This window comes from Rhinichthys klamathensis, unplaced genomic scaffold (assembly GCF_029890125.1).
Source record: "Rhinichthys klamathensis goyatoka isolate OS25496 unplaced genomic scaffold, OSU_Roscu_1.1 h1tg000430l_1, whole genome shotgun sequence".
Classification (NCBI taxonomy): domain Eukaryota; kingdom Metazoa; phylum Chordata; class Actinopteri; order Cypriniformes; family Leuciscidae; genus Rhinichthys; species Rhinichthys klamathensis.
Window position 1 is genome coordinate 1,131,104 of NW_026606926.1, and position 26,693 is coordinate 1,157,796.

General features: G+C 39.4%; 1 protein-coding gene across 1 annotated transcript in view; it reads left to right on the forward strand.

Moving 5' to 3' along the window:
• Nucleotides 1-26,693, forward strand: part of plxna4 (plexin A4) — a 213,231-nt gene that overhangs the window by 3,648 nt on the left and 182,890 nt on the right. The window contains exon 2 of the mRNA XM_056235791.1: nucleotides 14,651-15,965. Coding sequence (XP_056091766.1) covers nucleotides 14,751-15,965 — 1,215 coding nt within the window. The 5' untranslated portion in view covers nucleotides 14,651-14,750. The remainder of the gene's footprint in view (nucleotides 1-14,650; nucleotides 15,966-26,693) is intronic.

Genomic DNA, 26,693 nt, shown 5'->3' on the forward strand with positions numbered 1-26,693 from the left:
GTTCTGTGTGCAACTGGATGGGATCTGTAGGTAAATGTGTGAATTGTGAGTGACAGTTCTGTCTGCTTGTGACATCTTCAGAATAGACCCCCGCTGTGCGTCCCACCGTGCGCGTGCTGGTGCGTACGTGAGCGCCTGTGTCTTTGTGGATAATGAGGAGAGAGTGATTTCCACAAGTGAGAAACTCAGCTTCCTGTCACTACTGTGGCACATGTGAGTCCCATTACGAAACTACAGGCTGTCCGTCTTTGCTTACAGTATATCTGCTTTTTTCAACCCCCTGTTTTTGTCATCTTTTCAAAATGGCTGTTTTTTTTAACAACTTAATCCTTGTGTTTACAGTACAAGTCTATTGGTTGTAAAATTGACTAGCACCTCATTTGTGTGGTGCAGATAATCCATCAATGGAAATATAATAAGATAGCTTTGGATTTGATGTTTATGTGGTGTTGCTGTTTAAATTCAATGTTAGACTTTATTCCCACATGCCTTGTGATCTTAGACTAAACCTCAGGACTAGTAACCCAAAGGTTATGTTCAAATCTGTGAACTAACAGCATTGTGCACTTAACCTTAAGCTCTGTTCACACTGACAATTAATAAAAGCAATTGAAAGTCATTGGATTTCTATGAGGGTTGCTGAAAAGAAAAATGGCAGAAATTGTCTGGATTCTAAGTGATTTTGATTCACGCCATGCCCTGTTACACTGCAGACGTGCCAGTACTAGAAGCCGCCAATGCAGTGTCATTGTGAACTGGGCATAGGTTGTACTAAATTTGGAACATTTTGCTATGATGAACTTGGTGAAATGACCTCTCCTCAGTGTAGTTTCAGTAATATACCTGAGGAAAAAGAGCAGAACAAAGTATTTCTGGTGCAGATCTTCCCAGGGGTTAGGTCACGAGGATTATATTGAAAACATCCCTCTATTCTGGCTTTTATATTTGCCTCTGCTAAGCCATGCGTGACAGGTAATAAATTAGTTTTGTTTCAGATGCATGAAATGATTTGAAACCTGCAGACAGGCATACATATCTTATTTCTTTGGTGAACTTGCTGTTTGAAACATCCCCAAATCTCGGTTTTAAAGTGGTGTCAGACTACAAGTTTTAAATATGATTTCTTGTACTTACAAAGAGAGAGAAAGATGAGAAGCTAGAGGGAGGGTGACATGGTGCCATCTACGTATCATTTCCTGCCAGGCCAGTGTGTTCTTAATATCAATTCTGAGAGGGGCTTGGTTTTATGTTGAACATCTCTTTCCATTTGCCGTTAGGACAGAATATTTTTCATTTGAAGAAAGATTGTGTCCCTGACCCTTCAGGGAATTGTTCTTGTGATTTGAGGCGAGTCGACTTCTTGTTGACTTTGGTTTCAATCTGTTTAGCATTTGTCTGGGAGATAAAGCATGGTACATTTGCCTTTGACGTTTGTGCATTCTGAGTTGCCAAGGTAAAGTTTAATTCACCCTGACAGTAAGCATTGGACTAAACAAACCAACATGTTGTTCGCTGTCTTGATTTCTGTAGGCACAGATTCCATTCAGCAAACTGCAACCATGTTGTAAATGTCTGTACTATATAACAGATGCATTGAAGCTCGGCAGTGTGTATGTCTGCAGTTGCATTTGTGTATCCAATCTGTGAATGTCTATGTGGTTTTCTTTCTCTGTGTTCTGTGCATTAGGCATCTCCGTTGTATCAGTGAGCTTGAGTCCCTCAGCCACCCACTCACACATCTATAAGTGTTCCCATGGAAACATGACTTTTTAGCTCCATTATCCCTCTTAATGTACCTCAGCATACAGACATACAAATCACAACTGCAGTGTGGGCTAGAGGGCGCCAGTGAGTCCTGTCATCATGGGCATTGATACAATTCAAGGTGAATGGTCATTGAACTCATTCCATAAATCAGCACGGTTCATTTGTCATCCATTGAATAATCGGATATCGGATATGCTGAGTTGATTGTTAATTGAATGTTAATTATTCCTCCTTTATAGGAGTCCACACATTTTTCAGGATTATGAATGGTGCTGTATCTTTTCAGGGATGCAGACAAGGAATTATAGCTGTTGCACGGTCCTCCTCAGCAGCGTTTTGTGCCCCTGCCAATCCTGTATTTTTCCATCACCTTCAAGATAAACGTTTTCAAGCCCTCATTGGATGCGCTTTATAAGTTATTTTATTTGGCACAGCTAACATGAATAAAGGTGATATTTGAATCTTGTCAGGGCGATTCATGTCACTGCAGTGCTTTAGGATGGAACATCCTCTTAGAGTAAAAAGGGAAGATAAACATGGTAAATGCACAGGTTATTTCCACTGTTCCCGTGTCACTGTGATTTATTTTCTGGGGAATGGTCATGCATGCTCACCCAGACCCCTCGGATTCACTCGCACAAGAAATGTGACGTGGTTAAGCATGTAGAAAATCAAACTAAACAGCCTGACCAACTGCAGAAAGGGAAAGAAAAGAGGAATGGATTACGTTTCTTTCATCACAAACCACAGGAGCCCTCTGCTGAAAGGACTCGAAAGCAGCCTTCCGTGTTTACGCCAAGGGCTCTGACAAACAGAGCGAGGGAGGAAGGTAAATAGAAAACAGAATGGAGTGCTATCTTGCTGTCCCGACTCCTGCGTGCAGATGAGGAGAAGAGCGCTGGCGTCAGGCCAGGAGCAGAAGGCTGGGCGCAGCGGCACCCGCAGCTCGTTCAATGAGAAAGTTGTGGCAAAAAGTTCAGAAAATGAGTCCAACCACGGACCGAATTTACATTTGATTTGTATAAAATGCATATTGATGAGGCTCATCTGCATGTTTTTGTAGCCACTTGTGATGGTAGAGTGGTGTGTAATCTTCCAGCGGTGGACAATAGCTCATCTGTCTACTCGCACGCATATGGATGGAAGTGAGCACATCACGGTCAGCCTTCATCAAAGATACTTCTGTATGCGCCTCGTTCTTCATTATCTCTACTTATGACACCCATGACGGTTTGCCTCCAGGCGATTACCAGTGTGACATCTTCACTCATGCTACATGCTTGTGGGTCTGTGTGTGTGCTCATGCAAACGTCTTTATCATCAGCATTTGAATGGTGCTATTGAAAGTCAGTGTGACCGGGAGAGAGTGCAGACAGTAATAGTTTTGTGGTATAGGTTTGCCCTTATGGACATATCTGGACTGTAGAACCTTGGAGTAGGAAGGAAAGGATAATGCATTGAAAATGCTTTTGTGTGTGTGTGTGTGTGTGTGTGTGTGTGTGAGAGAGAGAGATAGAGCGAGATAGAGTGATATTGATGACTCATACACTTTAGATGTAATCCTCCAAAATGCCTCTAAATGAGTGAGTCATTTCTTGAACTCATTCTTAGCGGTAATTTAACGGCCATGGTTGTCTGAATAATGTGTTATCAGAATAACTTCATAAGACTTGACACAAGCAGATATTGACTTGACTCACAGCATGATTCTTCAAAAACCAACTGTAATTATCACAATAGCTCTAATATAAACAGTCTTAAAATACAAGGTAATTTTTGCATGGGGAGGAGAAATCCAATAAAAATCCAAGCATACAAAAATTGTCACCTTATGATTATACTGACTGACATTGTTGACGGTTGTGTTGCTACGGTTACTTGTCTTGCCGTTTTAAGCTGTAATATGCACAGAGACAATGTTTTTTTTTTTCTTTGCTAGAGGCACAATTTTAGTTGCTTTTCTTGTGACCTTTTGGGAAACCGTTTCCATCTCTATTCTCTCTCCCTCTGTCCATTCTTCCCTTTGGTCTCACAGTTAATGTGGAGGTGGTGATTTATCAATTGTGTGAGTCTGTAAGAAAATGGGCTTTCTTCTGGAACATAGGGGTGGGCGATATGAGCAAAAATTCATATCACAATATTTTTCACTGTCCGGACGATATCGATATTATATCGCGATATGAGAAAAAAAATTGGAATCACAGTTTAGTACACCTTAGTTAAATTACAGGCATGTATATGTATTTTAACAGTAGATAACTAGAAACAGGTGAGGCATTTCATTGGACATAGACCTGAAATGTGTTTTTTTTTATTGTGCCATTTTTTTTTTTCTCAAAAAGTGCAAACGTGCAACATGAGGTAGGCCTGAATGCACTTGTTAGGTCTTTCCACTTTTTGCTCATCTTGTCATAATGAGAACCGGCAGCGAATGAAGACTTTATTGATTTCTGAGTGAGAGCCGTCTTCGGGTGTGCTCTGTCTCCGGGAATATCTGTTGTTATAGTTTTGCTTTTTTAAATTAGTTTTTATTTTAATATCGTTTTCAATTTTGCTTTAAATTTCAGTTTAGTTTTAGCTAGTTTCATTAATGGTTTTGTTAGTTTTTATTTTGCAAACACATTTCTATATAGTTTTTTAAATTTTATTTAGTTTCAGTTTTAGTAATTATAGTTTAGCTTTAGCAGAGCGAGCAGAACACTTCCAGTGTAGACCAAAGCGAGACGTTTCATTTAAGTTTAATGTTTGCACAGATTACAGTTAACTCTTGTGCAGACATCTTAATAAAAAAAATTAAATAATGGTTTGAGATTGAACAAAGCACCAAATAAATAGAACTTAAAAGTATACAAGAAAAAAACAATGAACATTTTCATACAAACTAATTCATTAGTGTAAGGAGACAGAATAAAGGCCTACAGTTTGTACAGTATAAACCCCATTACGTCTATGGAGAGTCCCCACACAGATAGTGGACCAGTGTGTGTGTTTGCGCGCTTATGTGTGTGTCGTGTCCTGTTATTCATAGCCAAACGTTACATTGGGGAAATGTTTCCACGTGGATAATATTATTAGCAGTAAATGTTTTGTAAAAACAAAGTCAAAGATAATAATAGCAGCTTTCAACCTTCATGAAAACATGACATCTCAAACATAAAGTAGCCTAGAACTTTAATGTTTTTTTGTGCTTGACGAACTTGTTTTGGTGTTGCACCCGCGTCTCGCAAATGAAACGGCATTCTAAAAATGCTGCGCTCAAGTTAAAAGTCAAACTTGCGTCTCATTACCTTGTTATTTCCCATTCCACCGCAAAAGATGCATCCATCCTTTATGAACAGCCGCTTAGCACTAGCGATGTGTTCGACGTTATACGGTCCTTCATTGAACGCGTCACAGGACAGCGGTTAATCGCCTCAGCAACTTCACGCGTATGAAGCGCCAAATCAGTCATTTCCTTAAACAGCGTATTCGATTCTGTATCGTCATTAGTGTTAGTTGTAAAGAGTACCAAATTGAACATAACAATATAACTACAAAATTTGAATTTATGAATACGGTATCCTCGGTATCGCAAAATCCATATCATGGCACAACATAATACCGGTATTCACGTTCATACCGGTATAGCGCCCACCCCTACTGGAACAGTGGTGGAGCTGACAGATTCTTTAAAACTGTGCTTTGCAGCCTCACTGGCAATTACAATGTGGTTCCAAGCCGTTCCAGTGTGTTCAATTGACTTCGATGGGGCAGTAATATATTTTAGGCTTTGAATCTGCACACATCTGCTTTCTGAGTGCTAGATTTAATAGGAAAAGCTACTGACAGGGTCTTAGTGCAGTTTAAGCGTGTTACAATTCAGCGGTCATGTTCCTAAAGTGTCCACCCTCATCAGATCACTGCCAACAAGAGGGAAGAGGCTTCATGGTTTATGGCAAGGGCTTATGCCCAGTCTTAAAGGCCATTCACAACCAATGTAATAAAGATGATACATTTAATGATAATTTTAGCTACAAAGTTTTAATAATCATTCTAATTCTATGAGAACATGGAAGTCCACACCACACCTGAAATGATAACGGCACTGGGACAATATGCTCATCACAAGCTCCAGATGCAATCTGCTGAATCTTTTCCACATTTCATGTACTTATTTTGAGGAAAAGTTTGCAAAATGGACCTGGACACTCACAGAAATGCATGAGAGTTCTGACTCTTTTGAATGGCAAATTCTAGGAGGAAACACTTAATCCAAGATTTCACTTAAGGAACACTGAGAGGATGAGTGTGTGTGGAGAATGGGAGGGTAAGTTGGATTACCAGTGTTGAAGCCAGTGGTGTGTATAAGGGCCTCAATCCCATGATCATTCAATCCCCCCTCTCCCCCTCACACTCACACTCTCACACTCACACTCACACACACACACACACACACACACACACACACACACACACACACACACACACACACACACACACACACACACACACACACACACACACACACACACAAAACACAAATTAAAAACAGAGTTTAACGGTTTATAATAATCAGTCCAAAGCTTGTGATTATCAGGCATTCATGTCTAAGAAGTTAATCTTCTAGGTCCAGTTCATCCAACACTGTTTGAACTGTATTGGGGGAGTTTGCGTATTAATACCGTAAACCAGTTCTATATGGGTCAGCTGCAGTTCAGCTTGTAGAGCATGGCACTAACAACGACAAGGTCATGTATTTGGATATTTGGATTTGTTTCCCAAATGAGTAAATGAGTGTCTCCAACGTCTTTCTTGATGTGGACTGTGTTGGCTTTGTTTCAGAGATCATATCTGATTTTTTTTTTTTTACATGCAGGTCCTCCATACTTCATTATTCAGTTCACTCTGACTGTGGCAGTTTGCCTTTAGGCTAAAACAGAATCTGTTCAGTTACTGTTCTAGGGCCAGCTGTTGCCATCTAGCCACGATCATTATTGAAGACAAAACTAAGCTCAAGTCAGCTGAAACCTTTAACCATCTTTCCTTTAGTTGATTAAATTTGGCATGCAGTGATGACAGGCAGACCCCACCCTCGGGCTGGCCCAGCACACATCAGCACTGTATTACTGACTCCGCTGTGTGGAAAATGAACTTTTATGATCTCTGATTTATTATCTGCATCAGTGGCTCTGAAACGCCCCAGGATTGCTTTGAGGAAAGCTGAAGGGAAAAGCCTTCAGTCTGGGTGAGAAATCAAATCCACACCCCCCTCATCGACACCCTGTCCCTCACTGCTGATCACACATGTATGCTGTGGTCTGTGTGCGTTCTGAGTGTATATGCATTCAGCGTTATACCTGCACGTTCATGTCTTGCATATGTTGTGCAGTAATGTGAGTTTTATTTGCAGTAACGAGAGTATATATTTAATTTATTGTTAATTGATTTGTTACAAGTATATTATTTTAATTTAATTTTTTAAAAAAGTTTTAATTTAATTGATTTTTAAATTTATTTGAATACATGATTATTTTATTTATTTTGAAAAGCATGTTATTTATTTATTTACATGCGCACACAGTTGCTGTGCCATTTGTTGGCAATATTTCACACTGCAGTCTTTCTCTCTTTTCACATGCATTTTATAATCTCACAACTCAGCTAAAATGTATTTTTTCTTTTTCTTTTAACTCTGCAGTTTCTGCAGCAGCACAGCACTGCTCTGAAACTCTAATGTGCTGAATATATTTGTGCTGGAAGTGGCTAACATCTTGATTTAAGATGCTGAACTGCGCATTTGTCTCACAGCAAGTGTTGGGATCATAAATAAGACCCTCTTAAACACTGAGAGGTGACCTCTCATGAATGTCATTTAAAACTAATCAAGTAGTCTGTGGAAAAGTTCAGAGTGAGCAGAGAGAAAGTACATAGAAAAGACAGTAGAGAGCACATTTAAAAGTTTAAATTTGCAGTTCTAATGTGGTGTGACTGACCAAGGATGTAGTTTTACTTCCCTCGTCTCATATTTGGAGGTGAAGAGAGAGACTGAGGGAATGTGGAACATGTTGAGACTCATGATAGTGGACCTTTAGGTTAGAATAGACCTGATTTGTCTACAGGATCAGTGTCTCTTTTCTAAAGTAGGGATGCACGATATATCAGCCATCATGCCGATATACGATCAGTTTTAATGTTATCGTTATCGTTCCGATAAGAGAATTTGCCCAATATCTTAAAGGAGATATATAATGGATTATTTCCTTCAGCAGAGACACTTCAGATGCACACTCGTCATGATGGTTTTAAATTACTTGAAATATGATTGGAATAACTTCTAAAAGGAATCATTTCAAAAAGGAAAATGCAGTTAAGTGCAACACGTGCACGCAATTCTGTTGGTTACATAAAATTGTAATCAGGCTTTAAATTAGATTTAATTGAATTTATCTGCCAATATATCAGTTATCGTCTTTCAAATATAAAGAATTATAGGTTATCAATATCGGCCAAAATTTTCATATCGGTGCATCCCTTGTCTAAAGGCTTTTCAGTGGCATCTGGGTGTTTGAGAGATACACTTGATTAGGATTAGCTGAGCAGCCCTTTGAAAACTGCTTAGAAAAACTGCTTATTTTTTTTTCAAGAGTACTGATAGACCAGTATATCATATGGATGGATGGCTGTTTAGTCCAACTTTGATAATACAAAGTCGACTTTATGACTTAAGTGTTTAATTTGACTGTCAGAGAGGCTTTTTTTGTTCTTACATCAGTGTATTTTACATGGTTGTTTGTACTTGATAATCTGCGTCTTCTGTTGGGCTCTGTCTCTAATGAAGAAAAGGAGGATTTAAAGCCTCTGGAATGACACACAATGGTTCCAGTTCTTGATAAAGGGATGGTTCAGGAGTGAACTATCCCTTTAAAATACATTTTATTTCCCCATCCAATCAGTGCTTTGTGGTCTTCCTATGTCATTGGTTAATTGAATACAAGACCTCATCTATTCATAGTAATGAGTGACAAATAAGACATTTGTTTATATGGTGAGCTGGACATGGCAGACAGCAACAGGAAGAAGCTTGGAGTATAACCTAATAACAGGATACTGACAATGAGGATCAGTTTCTTTTCAATATACCTCCTAATAGAATCAAAACATCTTTATCGGAGGAGATAACATTCAGTACAGTCAACACCCATGACAATGGGCGTCAGGAGAAATAGAGAGCGGGTGGACCAAGTGGGAAATGAAGGTATATGTTAATGTGGTTCTATGCATGATTGTGTGCTTATCTTTATATAGTTGTTTATCATTTCCATGTGAATCTGTATGTGAGAGCTAGTACAGCGGACTGCAGTATTTGTTTATGGTCAGCAGGAGATGCGTGCCTGTTCAAGGCAGAAAGCACCCCCTGACAAACACAAAGACCCTGACTCGTTTGATAAAGGTGTGTGAGGGGAGAAGTGCATTTGTGTGCAAAAGAGAAGGGAAGTGATTTGTGTATGTGTGTGAGTGAGGGAGAGGAAGATGGATGGAAAGCATTTGACAGAGTTTGTTTGAACCGAGAGCTGCTGTGGAGGATTAAGGTCCCTCTGATCAGAGCAAGGGAGGAAATAGAAAGAAGGAAAATGGGAGAGAGAGCGAGGACAGGCAGATGTCAACATGTCTCTCAGATCCACTGGATTTGTCTGACCAGTGTTTGGTCTCAATCCATTGCTTTGAAATGCCACAATTCTGGGAGAGCTGTGGTTTTGATGAATCCTGTAAATACTGAGTAAGTTTGATATGTGCAAACACATCAAAGTTCACAGCATCAGAAACATGCATATAATTCATACATATATATAACACTTTGACCTTCACATGAAAAGTTTCCAATAGCATCACAGGAATGGGACATTATGATTTTGCTGTTAGTTTACAAAAAATATCTTGTTTATTTATATGATGATGTGATGAGTATCATACTTTTGCATTCTGCATAAAATTCGACGTGGGACTGTTGCAATATAGGCTACTGGTATTGACTATAACTGTGATATATAAAAAAAAAATATTGATATGTTAATACTACACATGATAATATCGTAAATAATCCAGCGCCAGTAGCTGGTTCATACTCCAACATAGTAGGTGGCGGTATTGCACCTTTGCGGGTTGCTACCCATCATAAACACTGAAAAAGACACAGTTTGTAGCTACTACTCAAGGGGGTAATCCATCGACCGGAAGTTGAAGCCGGCCGGGTGCCGCCATGTTGTAGCAGAACTTCACTTGCGTTAGCATTTCCATTGACTCCCATTCATTTTGGCGTCACTTTGACAGCGAATAACTTTACATCTGAGGCGTTTAAAAACTCCATTTGTCCATTATTTATTTCTAAAGAAACACGACAATGTATAAAGTGCTCCATTACCTTCTATGTTACATTATGGCCCCGTAGAAACAGTTTTAGTAAAAGTAGGCTAACGATTGCGTCATAACCACTCGACTCTCTGTCGCGCTGTACAGAAATTACCGTACAGACAGGAGGTGAAGCTCTCAGGCAATCGGGGGGACGTCCCGTCAAGGGAGAAGCCCATAGATAATGAGTCCATAAAAGCAACGGAATACTTACTCCTGCTCACTCACGCCAAAGAACTCTTTGCTCAAGTTCCCGTCTCTGCAAGATTAACGTTGACAATTTTCACGCACAGCTACTAGAAGAGTAACGTCTGTCAGACAGGTTGCTCACGTCATCAAGCTTAGTTTGAGTCGGTTTGAGTCTGCGCGTCAGGAACGGAAGTGCTCAGAAATCGCTAAAAATGGGCTTCAACTGTCTCAACTGAGTTCCAATGAGATGGCTCTGTCCATTTCTTATACTGTCTATGCTACTACTTCAGCACATAATCATTTTGGAGGGGATGACAGCTGAAAATGAGACTGTCTACCCGCACCTGAAAAAAGTTTGCTTGCCAGTGAGTAGTTTGTATAGTAATGGTTACAAATTCCTCTCTCTGCCTCTTTTCACTCGTATTGTGAGCGATTCATTGATGAAAAAAGACACAAAATTAGTTAAAGATGAGCATTGAAAAATCCCCCCCAAAATTCCCCCCTTTTGCCCACGATAATAGTGTAGTGAAAATTTGATCTTGTATGTGTGCATCGGCACTTAAAGCTCCAGTCGGCAAGTCTGGCAGATTGAGTGGATTTAGGAAAATTTTGAATGTTTACAACTCTCATGCCCCTCCCCCACTATCAACAGATACCCTCCCACCGTGACCGAGTTCATGCTCGTCAGTGCGTGTGCACCAGATTTTCAGTGAACGCGCCCGTCTCATCAGCATCCATCAACGCCATGGAGTATTTGGAGGTATGCTGTCCTGGCTAATCTACCGATAGATTGCAATTGCTAACGTCATTTATACTCTAAATGAGCTTACTTGATTTTCCGCCATCACTCGAGATCTTCGTTACTGCGCGAACTTCCGCGAGCTTCAGGCGTGTGCAAGTGATTGTAACGTGCGCGAGGGGTGTCGTGTGCCCGATCTGTGATTGACAGTCAGATCTCACACCCCCCTACGCTGATTGGACATGATGAACCGGGAGCTGTGGATTTTTGCAAAACAAATAACACGCTCCAGGTGGAGTTAGAAGCTCGGGTTTTTTTCTAAAACCACTTTATGTTGTTCTGTCAGATTATAGTGTCGATTTCACTGAATATGATCAAAAAAATGTTGCCGACGGCAGCTTTAATTTGAGTTTAGTATGATTGATTTTAGAAGATTTTAATTGACACTGAAGATTAACTGCATTACACATTATGTGTGTTGAGTGTGACCTTTCTGTTGCTCTCTTTCTTGAGCATCCTGAAGTCCCATCAGATTTTGGTGGGCATAGCCCCTTCACCCTCTGGGAGGGCTGTAGATTATTAAAAACCCTTATCTATGTGCTCAGTGTGTAAACATAACTCCTTTTCTTCCTAGCATCCTTCTGTCACCCTTTCCTTCAGACTTACATCAAGGATGAATCCCTCCATCTGTCCATAGTGGGATAAGGAACGCAGGCTGTGCTAAGGGAAGTCGTACAGGAGGATGCGTGTGTAAGCGTCTGTGTGTATGTGCAATTTTTCCTGTGCGGTTGTCATAGAGTATGAGATTTTGTGACATGCCGTAATCAAAGTTGAATCGCACTGTTCTGAGATAATGCTCTTAGATCAGGGAGGATAAATTCAGGATTGTTCGGATGCCCTTGGCCCCCCACCCTCTCCCACACACATCTGATGAAATTCAAGGTCAAGTGTTGGCAAAGCCTGGAAAGGCTCCAGTCAAACGCCCGGGTCTTTAAATGATTTTAGTTGCTTATTCTTTGCCCATTGTTTTTTTTCCTGGCCATTGTCAATTAATGCAGCCAACTGGTCTATGAGATCTTCACTTGACTTCATTTGACACTCAAATGGCCTTGAGTTTAGCTCAAAATCAAAAAAGTAGCATGGAAATAGTGAGTCTACCACTGCCAGCACCAACCCACCCAACTTGAAGCCAGGATTTACACAGCCTGGTGTCAACTCAGTTTGCCATACTGATGCCCAGTGTGGAGCGTATGGTGCTTGGCAATTGGTGCACATTTTAACCAGAAGGCCATGAATGAAACAACCTGGACATGCTTGTTAAGCAGATCCAATCTGAGATGTCAAAATACAGTGTTGCAAATGCAATTTCATTGATTGTACATACATTTTATATATATATATATATATATATATATATATATATATATATATATATAAAATATGCATGCATACATTTTTTTTTTTTTTTTTTTTTTTTTTGACTGGAATTTGAAGTCTCTGATTATTTGTGATGGTTTTCTGGAAGCACAAAAGAAAATGAATCAAGTGAGACTTCCAATGTTGCAGTTGTATCCTAGAAAGACAAAGAATTGGAAAGAGAAGCATGAATATCCAATTATTTTATCAAGTGAACCACACACTCCCAGCTTAAACCCTAAAATGTGCAGTTTCCTCACATTCCCAGAGATGCTGCTTGTGTGTGGTATTAAACATGAATTCATTAGCACTCTTTGATGTGGCTACTCAGCATGTGGTCTCCAGTCCATGTATATGTTTGTGTGTGTTGCAAGGAAGCTTTCCAATAGAATAACTTTTCTTTTGGCAACGTGCTAGAGTGTTGGAGTATCTCTGGGCTTGAGGTCAAGTCATGTTTTCTGTTCAAGACACTGGGAATGCTGTTTTATATCCAACTGGCAGTCTCCTAAAGCAACCTATGGGAAGATGCTAGAATTATAAACCCCTGTTTTTGGATGACCTTGCAGATTAGCTGATCCTAAAGCCCAGTGCTAGATGCCTTTTTAAATATTTTACCACCATGGATTGGCATGGATACTTGCTCTTAACATCCAACCATGCACAGAAAAGCCTCTAGCAAACCAAGCTGCATTTTACAATAGTTTGATATCTGCATATTAATATTTAAGACTGCTGTTGGAGCCATAGCCTAATGGTTAGTAAATATGCTACAGGTCCATTGAGTCAATACGGGAGATGCGGTTTTAAGTCCTGATCCCATATTTCCCTCTTCTTCCCATAGTTTCCTATTGTCTCTCTGATTTGTCTATTTGAAAAATGTCAAAAAGAGTATGTGTTTAATGAAAGGATTTTAGCATGTGATTGCTTTATGGGAAGGATGTTCATTTCGTCTTTTGGCTGCTATTTGAGCCCACAAACTAGCCGAGGGGTCATAATGTGTTTTGATTCAGCTTTACAAGACCACCATTTCCTCATGCATGTTTTTACCTCAGCTCACATCTCCGTTCTCTCCCACTTTAAATGTAATCGCTAGTAAATGATACCTGCTGTAGTATTTTGAAGTGGTTCTTTGCTAGACTTTTCTGTGAGAAAACATTATCCCCCACTGCTCAGATTACATGCACTACTATTTTTCCAACCATTCCCTTCCATACACACCGCTGCAGTAGGACCATTCTCGCGCAGAATGGAAAGTGTACCGAACCCTTTATTACTCTCCTATGCCTCTGAGTGGGCTAACGCTCCCTCCCTTAGTGAGTCTCTGCTTTCTGTTTCAATGGCTAATCATTACTGTGGAGTCCATACCCTTCACTCTGTATAACGTCTTAATGCCCACTACAACAGCTAGGCAGTGATTTTCACATCTGCTGTGAACCTCAGCAGTTAAGTGTCAGCCTAGCATACCACTGCTAGTTTGCTCTGCAGCTAAAAAAACTGTGTTTATATGCAAGACTCTGCTGTCCATTTATTTTCAAACTTTTACAATTTGTGCAGCTCAACACTACAGACCACAGTGTCAAAATGTACCTATTTTGCTCAAGGATAAGGAGCAAACTGTTCTCCCCCCGTCTTTTGTGGAGATATTAGCATTTCCTTCTAATTGGCCCTGTGGTCCACCACTACTCAAACATTGCAGGCATGACTGTGAGCTCTGCCACTCCTTCAGCAGTGTCAGCAGGTGAACTGCTATCTGGAAAGATGGAAGAAAATCAGCCAAGCATGCAAATCGCATACCAAGGGAAAAATCAATTAGAGGGCCAGAGGTCCAGCTGTGAGGTGGGGCACAGGCAGAGAAATTGTGCCCATCCTGGCTGTTAACTCCTGGGGCAAATGCATTATCCCATTGAGAATGGCATCCATTCATGCCAACTGTGCATGCTCCAAGAGTGCCTTTCTCCACCTCTCTTTCTCCCTCTAATTACTCATGCATTTTTTTTCAAATGGCTGGAAAACTGTTATGTGGCTTTAATAATTTGTCTTCTGGGACCGTTCCTCTCATAATCTGATACAGTGGATGTAAATTGTGGAATCTTTACAATATCTTTTTATACAATATCTTCTGCTAACACTCTTTTGTTCTTTCTTTCTGTGCAGGTACAGAATGTCCTCAACTTCACGAGAAGCCTGAATACTGATACAGAGTACGGGTAGCGAGTAGTGGACAGAGACATTCTTCCCGTAAGGTATCAGGACAATGGCTTCCCACACCAGGAGATGGAACTTTTTCACTTTTTCTTGCTGCATTATTGTCCTTTTGGTTCCCCTTGTGGCTACGAGACCACAACAGCCTTCAGCAGCAACCAGAGTACATGAGGAATACAGTACCTTCCGGGCAGAGAACCCTGAATGGACTTTTAATCACCTTGCAGTGGACCACAGAAATGGGAATGTGTACCTTGGGGCAGTGAATCGCATCTACAAACTCTCACCTGGGCTGGACGTACAGGTGTCGCATCAGACTGGTCCAGATGAGGATAACCGGAACTGCTACCCACCCCGTATAGTGCAGCCTTGTAGCGAACCACTCACATTGACCAATAACGTCAATAAGATGCTGCTCATGGACTACCGCGAGAACCGGCTGCTGGCCTGTGGCAGTCTGTACCAGGGTATTTGCAAACTCCTTCGTCTGGATGATCTCTTTAAGCTTGGAGAGCCCTTCCATAAAAAAGAACACTACCTCTCTGGCGTCAATGAGAGTGGCTCCGTGTTTGGGGTCATTGTGTCTTACAGCGATGCCACTACTGATAAGCTTTTTGTGGCCACAGCTGTCGACGGAAGACCGGAGTACTTCCCGACAATATCCAGTCGTAAGCTCACCCGTAACTCTGAGGAGGATGGGATGTTCGCCTACGTCTTCCATGATGAATTTGTTGCCTCCATGATTAAAATCCCATCGGATACATTCACAGTGGTGCCAGACTTTGACATCTATTATGTCTATGGGTTTAGCAGTGGAAATTTTGTGTATTTTCTTACATTGCAGCCCGAAATGGGGGGAGGCCCGACAACCGGGTCATCATCAGCCGGACGTGAACAGGTGTACACTTCCAAACTGGTGCGACTCTGCAAGGATGACACCGCGTTCAACTCGTACGTCGAGGTTCCTCTTGGTTGTGTTAAGGGTGGGGTTGAGTATCGCCTGCTGCAGGCAGGCTACCTGTCCAAGGCAGGTACCATCCTGGCGCGTTCGCTAGGCATAGGACCCGATGATGACATCCTTTATGCTGTGTTCTCCAAAGGACAAAAAAGGAGGCCCAAGGAATCATCTCAGGAGTCAGCTCTCTGTGTGTTCACTCTGAAAGAAATTAATGAAAGAATTAAAGACCGGCTACAGTCATGTTATAAAGGAGAGGGAACCCTGGATCTCGCCTGGCTCAAAGTGAAAGACATCTCGTGCAGTAGTGCGGTAAGTACATTCAACACTCCCCTGCTTACCTTCCATGATTACCTTCCTTGATGTGAAAACTATTAATTTCAGGGCTAGTCATCAAATTGTAAACAAATGGAAAGTTTAGAAACAAGACCATTCAAGTTTTTACCAGAACGTAGAGCTAATTTTGGTCAGATAAAGGCGCACATATGAGGTAGTGCCCACTAGCAATACAATACGACTTTTGATCAATGACCTCTGGCTGTGCTTATAACAAGCCTTTTGACAACACGGGACTAGGTATCGAAATAAAGCGACTTTTTTTTTTTTTTTTTTTTTTACTTTATTTTGATTTTTCCATATAAACAGAGTACATCACACAATTACAGATACCATTGGAATATTACATTTATGTAATTAATTCCGTCTCTTTTGTTCATAGAAAGTACCATACAGCAAACAGAGACAGAATAAGATTAATTCTAAGTTAAAGCTGCAGTCCGTAGCTTTTCCTCTTTGTCGCCATCTCTCTGTTCGAAATCTGTAACTGCAGTGATTCGCGGAATTATCATCTTTACGTGGGTTGTAAATCGGCATGAAACAGCGCGGATGAACACAGTGTTTTGAGGCGAGTGCTGCTGTCAGTCACCGCGCTGTGTGGATACTGTCATACAGAATCACAGATTCACTTTTTGAAAGTTTGACCAACATAAGAATTTTCATAAGAAAATGTCTTCTGAACAAGTAAGTAAAATCCATTTTTGTTCTGACCAACTAAGGGGGAAAAAGCATTCGACATGATAAGCTTCGTTAGATTTAATCAACGCGATTTACAGCAACCGTGCAAATTATAGCCTACTTTGTTCTCGAATTGTTCATGTTAACAACATCAGCATTGCGTGACTAATGTTAAATTTAATGTGTTTTATGGTTACCTGCGTAGTTCAGAATTCATATTCTCCATAATAGCAAAACGAGAAAGGCACAACAAAGGAAACTCCATAACTGTGTGAATTAAGAAAACGTACTGTTACACGATTGAACTATTGAAATGTCTTACTTGTTCAGCAGAAAAAAGCCGTCTCTTCTTCCGTTTTGAACCCCTTCAAGACACGGAGTTCACGCACTTTTCAAAAGCCCCGCCGATGTGTAAATCCTTGTGTTCGCATGAGACGGTTTCTTTCTCTTTCTCTAGCCACCTTAAATCCGAAGTACGAAGTCTTTTGGGTTTTATAACTGCTGAATCTCCAGTTGACACTGATGATTGTTGTTTGGATCTTTCTGGATGCCATAAGTTTAATTATGTAAAGTGCTGCGAGAAAAGCCTATACATCTAAACATCTCGTCACGCGCAGTATAGCCGGCTAGCCGAAACTCCTTCTTTATGTGTACGGGTGTGACGTAATGACGCAAAGACATGCTCGAATTTCCCGCGGAAACCCACCAGTACCACTGGAATTAAAATCATTATTACAAGCTAACCGTTTTGAATCTAGCTATGGCAAGCAGATAGTTTTGACCACTGGCAGAATAAGTTTTTTTTAATATAATTATTTTGGATTATTTTTAACTTAAAATAGTTACGGACTGGAGCTTTAAGCAATAATAAAAAGGAAATATACAATTATGGATCTGTCGTAAAAAGCAAATTACGTCCAAACAGCATTCAGCGTGAGAGAATAAAAAAATAAAAAAATAAAAAAAACAGCAACATAAACCAAAAAAAAAAGAAGTTTGGTCATCCAAAAACATATTCAGGATAATATCATGTGTAAGAAGATTCTTTACTGCCAGAGGGCATATAGACAGGCGTTTAAAACCATTTCACTTTCCTACACAGTCTAGGAAAGGACCCCAAATCTTATAGAAGTTGTCAGAAGATCCCTTCATTGTATGCCTGATTTTTTTCTAGTTTGATGAAATGATAGATATCATTAATCCATAGAGAATGAGTAGGAGGTGTAGGCGATTTCCAATTTATTAAAATAAGGCGTCTTGCCAGAAGAGTGACAAGCTACAAAAGTCTTATATTTGGGCATGTTAAGTGAAAGAGAGAGAGTACCAAATAAAGCTGTAACAGGCAAAGGTTTAACATAAAATCCAAGAACTTCAGATAATAATAATAAGATCAAAGACCAATATTTGTGTAGAGATGGACAAGACCAAAACATATGCGCAGTAGATGCAGGGGCTTGATGACAGCGATCACACATGGGATCTACCTCAGAATATATTTTAGAAAGTCTAACTTTGGTCCAGTGGGTGCGATGAAGGATTTTACACTGCATCCGACCCCGTCTATAAAGCGACATTTTTAATGGTTCCCTGGAAAGTGACTGTTTTGAAAGCAAAAAGCTTATATTTTAAACTGTGGGTGTTTGGGCTAAATTTAATTGGAATATTTGTCATTACAGTTTCAGTCTGTATTTTAAACCAATTTTGTTTTACACCGTATCCGTATGTATTTTAAACCAATGGTGTTTTACAGATGTTTTAAAAAGAGATTTTAAAAACTAATGATGTTTTATCTTGCAATATACCTGATCACTATATCTGTATAAATGCAGTTTTACCTTGGCAGGTAACATTTTGGAATTTTTTACTTTGTATTTCTTTTGATTTAATTTTTTAGAGCAGTGACAACATAATTGCTACCATTTTGGTTACCAGCTTATGGCCAGTTCCAGATAAAAAAAAAAAAGATTTTGACCCAGCAGTTTCCCCCTTGATTCGATAAAATAAGGTTAAATTCTTAAAACGTCTCCTTTAGGCTTGGATGCTCGGTGTGGATTCTGTTTTTCTAGACCTTTTGATAAAAGGCAACCAAGCTGTATAAATGTGAAACTTCCATACTCGAAGAATCAAACTATTATAATAACACTGTATTGAATTCCAGCCAGGGAATAAATGAATTATTACCACACAACGCTCAGCATCAGACCCAATGAATTCTTGCTCCTTTCAGAAACCTCAGTGCCAGGTCGAACGCTACATAAATAGAATGAGCTGTTCAGGATTGTACAAGAAGAGTTCCATGTTAATAGCATGCAATTCTTTTGAAGAACCTTGGAGTAGAATGTAAATACCATATGAAGACCATTGTATCATCATATGATGATATTACCATCACTGTTCCATGGTACTGCCACTGTACCTTTTTTAAGATGGTGAATGAGGTAACATGAGGGTTTCTGCGTGAAGGGTGTGATTTTTGGCAAGTTTTTCTTGATGTGGAGAGGATATGTGTGTGTGGACTGATGTGGAAGTGAAACTGACACACTCACACACTTACAGGCACTCGCACACAAGAATAAATGTGAAGCAGACTGTGAGAGAATGCTTTTGTGATAAGTGTATGGCTAGAGATGGAGGAAGAGAGGGAGTTATGTTGAGGAATGGTGCCATTTCTGCGTGCTCTGCAGTATGGCCACTGCAGCATAAATTAAAGAGAGAGCGTCACAGTGAGGAGAGAGAGATGGATTGCCTGTGTCTCCTCCTTTGGTAACTATGGCTACTGCCTCATTTAAAAGCCAGACAATTGTTTGATTGGGGAAGAGAAAAAGACAAGTGAGCTCAAACACATTATATCTGAGACTGATAAATGCTCTGTTACTGTTTAAATTATCTTCTCCGAGAGCTGTTAGTTCTCACAAACAAATATAAACAGAAAAATACAAACCCATGCATGCATAGGCTTATAAAAGACAACATGAAATTAACATTTACCCTATTTACTTTAATAAAATAAAATGCTCCTGGTCTTAAGCATTATTCACAGCATGTTATTCTGAAGAACAAGGTATTTCATCTCTATATAAAAAAACTGATTCAAGCCAATATTGTATGTTTAACTATGCATGCTCATTTTCAAATTTTTTCAATTCATCTTTAAAAATTGTTTAATGTAACCGTTAACGAGTCTTTATGCACCGCTAACTTAATGCATTGTGAATGCTGTTTCATGTTGTCTTTCACAGTGAGCAGACTACATTAGGTATAAAGCAGCTTCCAAACACCCACAGGCAGAAGGAACATGAACATGATTGCGCTGACTCACCTATGAATAAAAGCACACGCTCATAGAGGGATACATTCAGACACTCATGTGTTTCAACACTTACAAACACACTTATTCGAAAGCATCCCAGGGCAAAAAAGAATGACACGTCTTTCAGGCAATTCTGTGACTGAAGTTAAACGCTCTTGGGCTGTGGTATTCCTGAATCTGCACTCAATGGGACCACATTGACAAGATAAAAAGTGGGAAATGACAGGAGTGATAAAACGGTGCATGAACCTGATATCTGAGTGGGGGAGATGATTTTACAAGAATCACTGTTGTTAGTCTCAGATGGGTTTGTGTTTTCAATAATGCATGGAAAAACTCAACGCTGCCATGTTAGAATATTGCAACAAGGAATAAGGAAGCAAGAAAGAAATGTAAAAAAAGGGTAGCTTTTTGACTCCCTGATATGAAAGTCTAATTAAGTAAGCAGAGAAGCGCAGTGAGATCAAGCAAGCCCTTCTTCATGAATGTGAAGATAACATTCTCTCAATATTCAGCCCTCTGCAAACATTACATCAACATGACATGATAGTAATGCAGGTTCGGTGAAGATATGAAAGTGATGTATATCTTAATATCCTCTCTGTGCCCTCTGCAAACGATAAGGATATTATGCTGTGAAAAATCATAGCATAATGTAAGCCTGGCTCATACGAGATATCTCTAGTTCTGTCCAAAAATCAGGTACTAGCAGTTATCATCATGTATACTGTGCAGGCAGATGACATGGATGAATAGCTTTTTTATTATTTTAGATGCATATCCAAAATAATATAGAAAAATATATGAACTATGATCTAATCTGTCTGAGACCTTACAATGAGAATATTTGGCCATAAACTATTTTACAGCTTTAGTAGTTTTTCTTTTATCATTTAAAAAAAAGTCTTTGACAATGCATATCATTATTTTTCCAGTGTCTTGCACCATATGCCACATTTAAGATGGCGTGTCAAGTTCATCTTAGTAAGTTCAACCACGCTTCCTGAGACACCTGCTTTCTGTTGCACTGCATCTGTCTGTTTTATACACAGGGATTCGTCCCTATGTATAAAATGTAAAGCCCTATGTAAAGTGTGAACTTTTTCTGTCATTTCTCTATTTTTTTATTTACAGTGATGGCTAATGCCACATTACCAAACGTTTTACTGTATAAATAACTGGTAACTATAGTTAGCATGGTTCATTTTGTATGTGTCAAGTGAAAGCAGAAATGTATGTGGAGAGGCAGCAGCAGAATTCTGCACTTTGCTGAATCTTTCAAGCTCTCTGTTGCTCTTTTTTTGCCCCATGGTGTGTTTTTTTCCCCTCCAAATTAATGAACAGATGAGCAGACCTACTGCTCATTAGGGCAGTCAGACTGCATGAAGGGGCACTGTTAATGTCAAACATGATGTGCACACACACACACACACACACACACACACACACACACACACACACACACACACACACACACACGTTGGTGCAACAGCATTATGAGGACTCTCCATAGGCGTAATGGTTTTTATACCGTAAAAACTATATATTCTATCCCCCTACACTGCCCCTATCCCTAAACCTACCCATCACAGGAGACATGCAGCATTTTTAATTTTTTAATAAAACATTGTTTTTTATGTTTTTTAAGCCATTTGATTTATGAGGACTTTTGAAATGTCCTCATAAACCACCCATAAGTTGTAACACCAGTGTAATACACATGTCATTATACAAATTTGTGTCCTCATAAATCACATAAACCAACTCACACACACACACACACACACACACACACACGCACACACACACTTACAAAAGAAAGGGTGTGCATTTCACTATGTGAGACAGAATAACCATCTTCATCAGTTCATTAAACCAGACGTAGACTAAATATTTCTAGATGGCATGTGAGAATGAAGTATCTCACACACGTACACATAGCCGTGGCATGTCACACACAATGGTCATGCTGTCACCCTCATTAAGAAGAGATTGTGTCTCTTTGAAATATGCACCACTATGTATGTGACATGAACTCTTAATTATGTCGTCTGCCCAGATGCAATGGTGCCCTCTTTCTGTGACTTAACCCCAACCCCCCCACCCCATTTATTTTAATTATTTGTATTAATTTATTTATTTATGTATGTATGTTTGTTCGTCTTTTTATTATTTATACTATAAGAACGTGTATGTATGTATGTGTATATATATATATATATATATAAAACACTGTCAAAGAAAGTATAATTTGCCATATACAGGTTCATGAGATTCAAAGTCAGGCCCATGTTCTCTTAGTCCCAAGTCCAGGGTTCGATATGTCATGCTCACAGCTTTACTCCCACAGGGTTACAACTGGCAGCTGTGTGCTGCTATTTAAAGATCAGACACATCGAAGGGGAATCCAAATGCAGAGGCAGAGATCTGAAGCTCGCTCAAGACTTACTGTAGCTTTGGTTGTGCCAAACATCTCTCAGACTTCCCAAATGCCTTTGGGTCCAGACAGATGAGTGTTCAATCCTGAACAACAAAAGGCATTCTAATGTTTGTTTATTTTTTGTTTTTAAAGTGTATCGGATTGATCTATGATTGACTGGAACTTCACTGCCTGCCATGCTTTTTGTGAAACCAAAAACAAGTTAACAATATTGTTCCATTTATGCAAGTCCAAATATTTCAACATTTATTTACAAGGAAAATGCGGTATGTTAGATTTTCATGTTCATTGTGTCTTGTCCCATTTTGCATCAGGAGTGTCGTGTACATTCCGGTTAATACTGATATTTTATATTTCTTGCCAATAACAAATCATTGTAAGGGAGAAGATGATTATAAAGCGCTTGTGATGATGCAAATGTGCATTGAAGTATCACATAATGAATGTATAAGTGTGTAAGTTGTGGTGTCTATATAGATCATTCTGTGTTGACATCTGACCTATAAAAAAAATCTGCAAGCGCCCCATGTTCCCTACGTCAGCAGAAGGAAATGGTGTGGAAATGAGTCTGGAAATGAGTCACAGTAAATTCACCCCTCTCATCTCCTGGAGTGATGTATTCAAGCAAACAAGGGCGCACCACCTGCTAATAGGGTCTCTTTTCGTTAATTTATGCGTTTTTCTCAACCTCTGCTCAGTTATAGAGACATTGCGGTCAGAGAGATAAGAACATTTTAAATTAAGATTGGTCTCATTATTATTCATAATCATCTCAATTATAAGTCATTAAAATCAGGCTATAGGCTGTTCCCTTACAGCTGTCAGTCTCTCTGCATGCTCATTACATATTATTGCCAAATAATTAGCACCTTTCACTCTCCTAGACAGACCAGTTTTTTTAATACTATCGAAGTGGCTGTCAGTTCTCGTTAGTTTCCATTTGCTAGTCATACTTATTTTCCCCCCCATTAAAGGTGCATTTAGTAATTACTGTGTTGCGTTGATGTGGCAGTCATGTTGGACTTCTACTGATATGCAGCATTATGCAAAAGCAAACATTCACAAATACTAATGCTATTGTTAAAGTATGCTATTCACAGTCAACTGTGATTAATTTTTTTTTTTTAATGACCGAAATGATAAAATGGCTTTTAGTAAGCCACTGATGTGACAGGTCTTGATACGATGTTGTAAATTACTTTAGAGATTTTGTTCAGAAGCATTGTGGGTGCGGTCACATTTATTATTGCTCGGCAAAATTTTGTGGGGGCCAAAGGACAAAACATTATGATTTTCCCATGCAGTGTTTGCATAGGAAATTCACCACATTGACAGACAGAATGCTGCTTTATTTGAAAGTAACTTCTGTGTGAATGGTGCTTCATGCATCACTACACTATTGTCATTGGACATTTTTTGCCAGCAAAATTTCGACAGTGTGACCATGCCTTATTTTTCATATATAAAACGTTTTAAATAAAGGTAAAATTAATGAGTGCACTTCTAAATTGGACAACATACTGGTTTATCACTATGTAATATGTAGCCCTCCTGCAATATCTTGATTTTTCATTAACATTGCTCCAGTTCCTCACCAAGTTTCTCTTTGTTAAAGCTTTCTGGGAGAACCACTTTATGGGATGGTGTGACATGGTTTTAATCAGTCGCGTGCACTGTGCGCACTGCATTTCCATTCATTAAAGTCGATCTCCAGGTTTATTGGCCTCAGTAATTACATCTCCCATCGTAACTACTGCAGCAAAGGTCATAATCCATCATAAGATCGTTATCTACTAATCAGCCTAAACTCACTTTACATGTAGATGTGAAAAGGTTATGTGCTCTGACACTTGTTGGATATTTAACAATTTCGTAGTCTTTCCTTTACAGCATTCTTTGGAGCCATCGTAAATCTTGGATTGTGCCACACATACATGTACACCCATGTTGATAAGACTGCGTACACAAGCACATGTACAAACACATTTAAGCAGCGAACCGTGTTGCTTCTGACTGTTGAGATCTTGCAAAAACACAATTTGCATGCATTCTAAAACCACCTTCAGCCTAACCAGTCTTAAATGCATGCATTTTTTAATACACCCAACACACGACCTCAGAAGAGCACACAAATGCAAACCCCAAACTTTTAGTTTCTTCACAAATGCTGACATTTCACATCCCAAGGGTTTCATTGATCCACAAAGGGTGATGCATGTGGTGACATTCGTTTTTATCATTGAGCTGTACTCGGCCAAATCAAACAAATGACTTCTGATTCGTGTCCTGAGCTTTGTTTAAATGGTGCAATGGCAGCAATCTGACAGTTGTCATTTACTTCCAGTAGGTCTAGCAGGTGATTTTTAATATCTGTTTAATGAAGTTTGAAGAGGTGTAGAGCAGATGTAAGAAAGCTTTACAACTCACCGGCTTTTTAGATACCATCATGGGTCTGTGAAAATCCTGTCCTGTGGCCGTTTAGATTTTGGACTGTACTGTATATCTTTCTGCAAGTGTAGTGCCATAAGATTGGAATTGGGATTTGCTTTATATCAGTAACACTCATTTTGATATCTTTTGACAATTTCTTTGAAATTCTCCGGTTCAGTTGGAAGTGGTGATATTGCCCAGAAAAGATCAAATTATAATGGGAAAGTGCTTTCAAATGAAGGTCTTTGCTGTGGAAGCGGAAGCTTGCAGAATCTCTTTCTTACTGAAGGGGTTCACAGTCATTAAGTCATTAAATGTCATTACGTGCAGACAGTTGTGCGATAATCATCACTCACATCTTTTCATTCTCCCTTAGCGGAGTTCTTTGGTAAAGTTAGCACTAGGTAGAGGCCACAGTAGGATGGAAACTGAGATGATGAGGCCTTTAATTCAAAAGAGCATGGTTGAAGACAAGAGATGAAGGGGTACAGAAGGATGGAGCGTAGGAATGAGTGATGATGGGTTAGCTAGGCATTCAGCAACGATTGGTGATTAGTATTATTTTTTGGCTCTGATATTTGATCTTTTTAAAATGTATTTATTTATTTTTAGATTGACTGATTTTGATATTTAATATTTATAAGTGGTGGTGCTTTATTATTCTCAACTTAAAATTCATCCCTTTTGGCTTCTGTGTCATGTCTCACATCTTTTTTTTATGTCTCGCTTGTGGTGCAATTTTAATGAGGATTTTTAAAATAACATTATAATTTACAGTATAAAAATGTATATTATATGTCACTGTGTTTTAAATAATTAGTGTTTTTAAAGATTGAGTAACTGTTATATTGCGGCAAAGGTAATCTAAATATAAAAGTAGGACAAACGAGCATGTGGAAATTAATTATCCGATATCTAAATGATAAATAAATAAATAGAAAAATCTAGTATATCCGCCACTATCCTGATGGAGCAATATATCATGCCTCCCTACTTGTCAAGTTAAAAATAATCCAGATTTTTCAAATGCTTCTCGAGGCCTCTCCACCTTCCGTTTGTGCATAATCTAGCTGTTTTTGAACACAGGCAGTTTTAAATCATGTTTGGTCAAGTGAACCTGAAATCAGTCTAATTATAAAGGGTTTGCTTAAAACCGATTAGTCGACTTGTTCAGTTTGCAGATATGCAATTTTGTTCATCTCTAATAGAATGCCATTATGCTGTCCACCAGAAAGGTTCTTTTCTGTGGAGAGCTGGTGTGATTGTCTATCAGTTGTTCAAACCTGATAGAAACTATTAAGACCGACCGAGTGGAGAATGCACCAAAATCAAATGCATAACGGACACAAAAAAACAACCTCTTAAATGCTGCAGAATTGTGAGAACACAAGGATTGCCGTGCTCCGAGCTGATTGAGTGTTGATATAATTACGTTGAACATGGAGCTGAGATTTGTGGGAAATAATGTCTTTGTTGCTAACAACAATCCCTGCGTGAGATATTACTTGAGCATGAAAAGGAAAGACTCTGAAAGGGTAATTATATGACTGTGCAGAATTAGCTCTTGAAGAGCCGATTCATCATCTGAATGATGTACACTCGCAGCAATGATCAGGGTTTATTTGCATAAACTCTGCATTTTGATCAAACTGTGATCTATTAATAGCACATTAAAATGTTTTGCGGCCTCTCAGCTAACAGTGAGGAATACAAAAGGCGTTTTTTTAACTAAAAAGTGTGTAGTTCATGCTCTAGACCTGCATTCAGGGTTCCTTTTACTTCTTGTGCCAGATGCTCTTCAAGGTTGGTCCCCTATGTGCTCCAATTGGACAAAAAGACCTAGAAC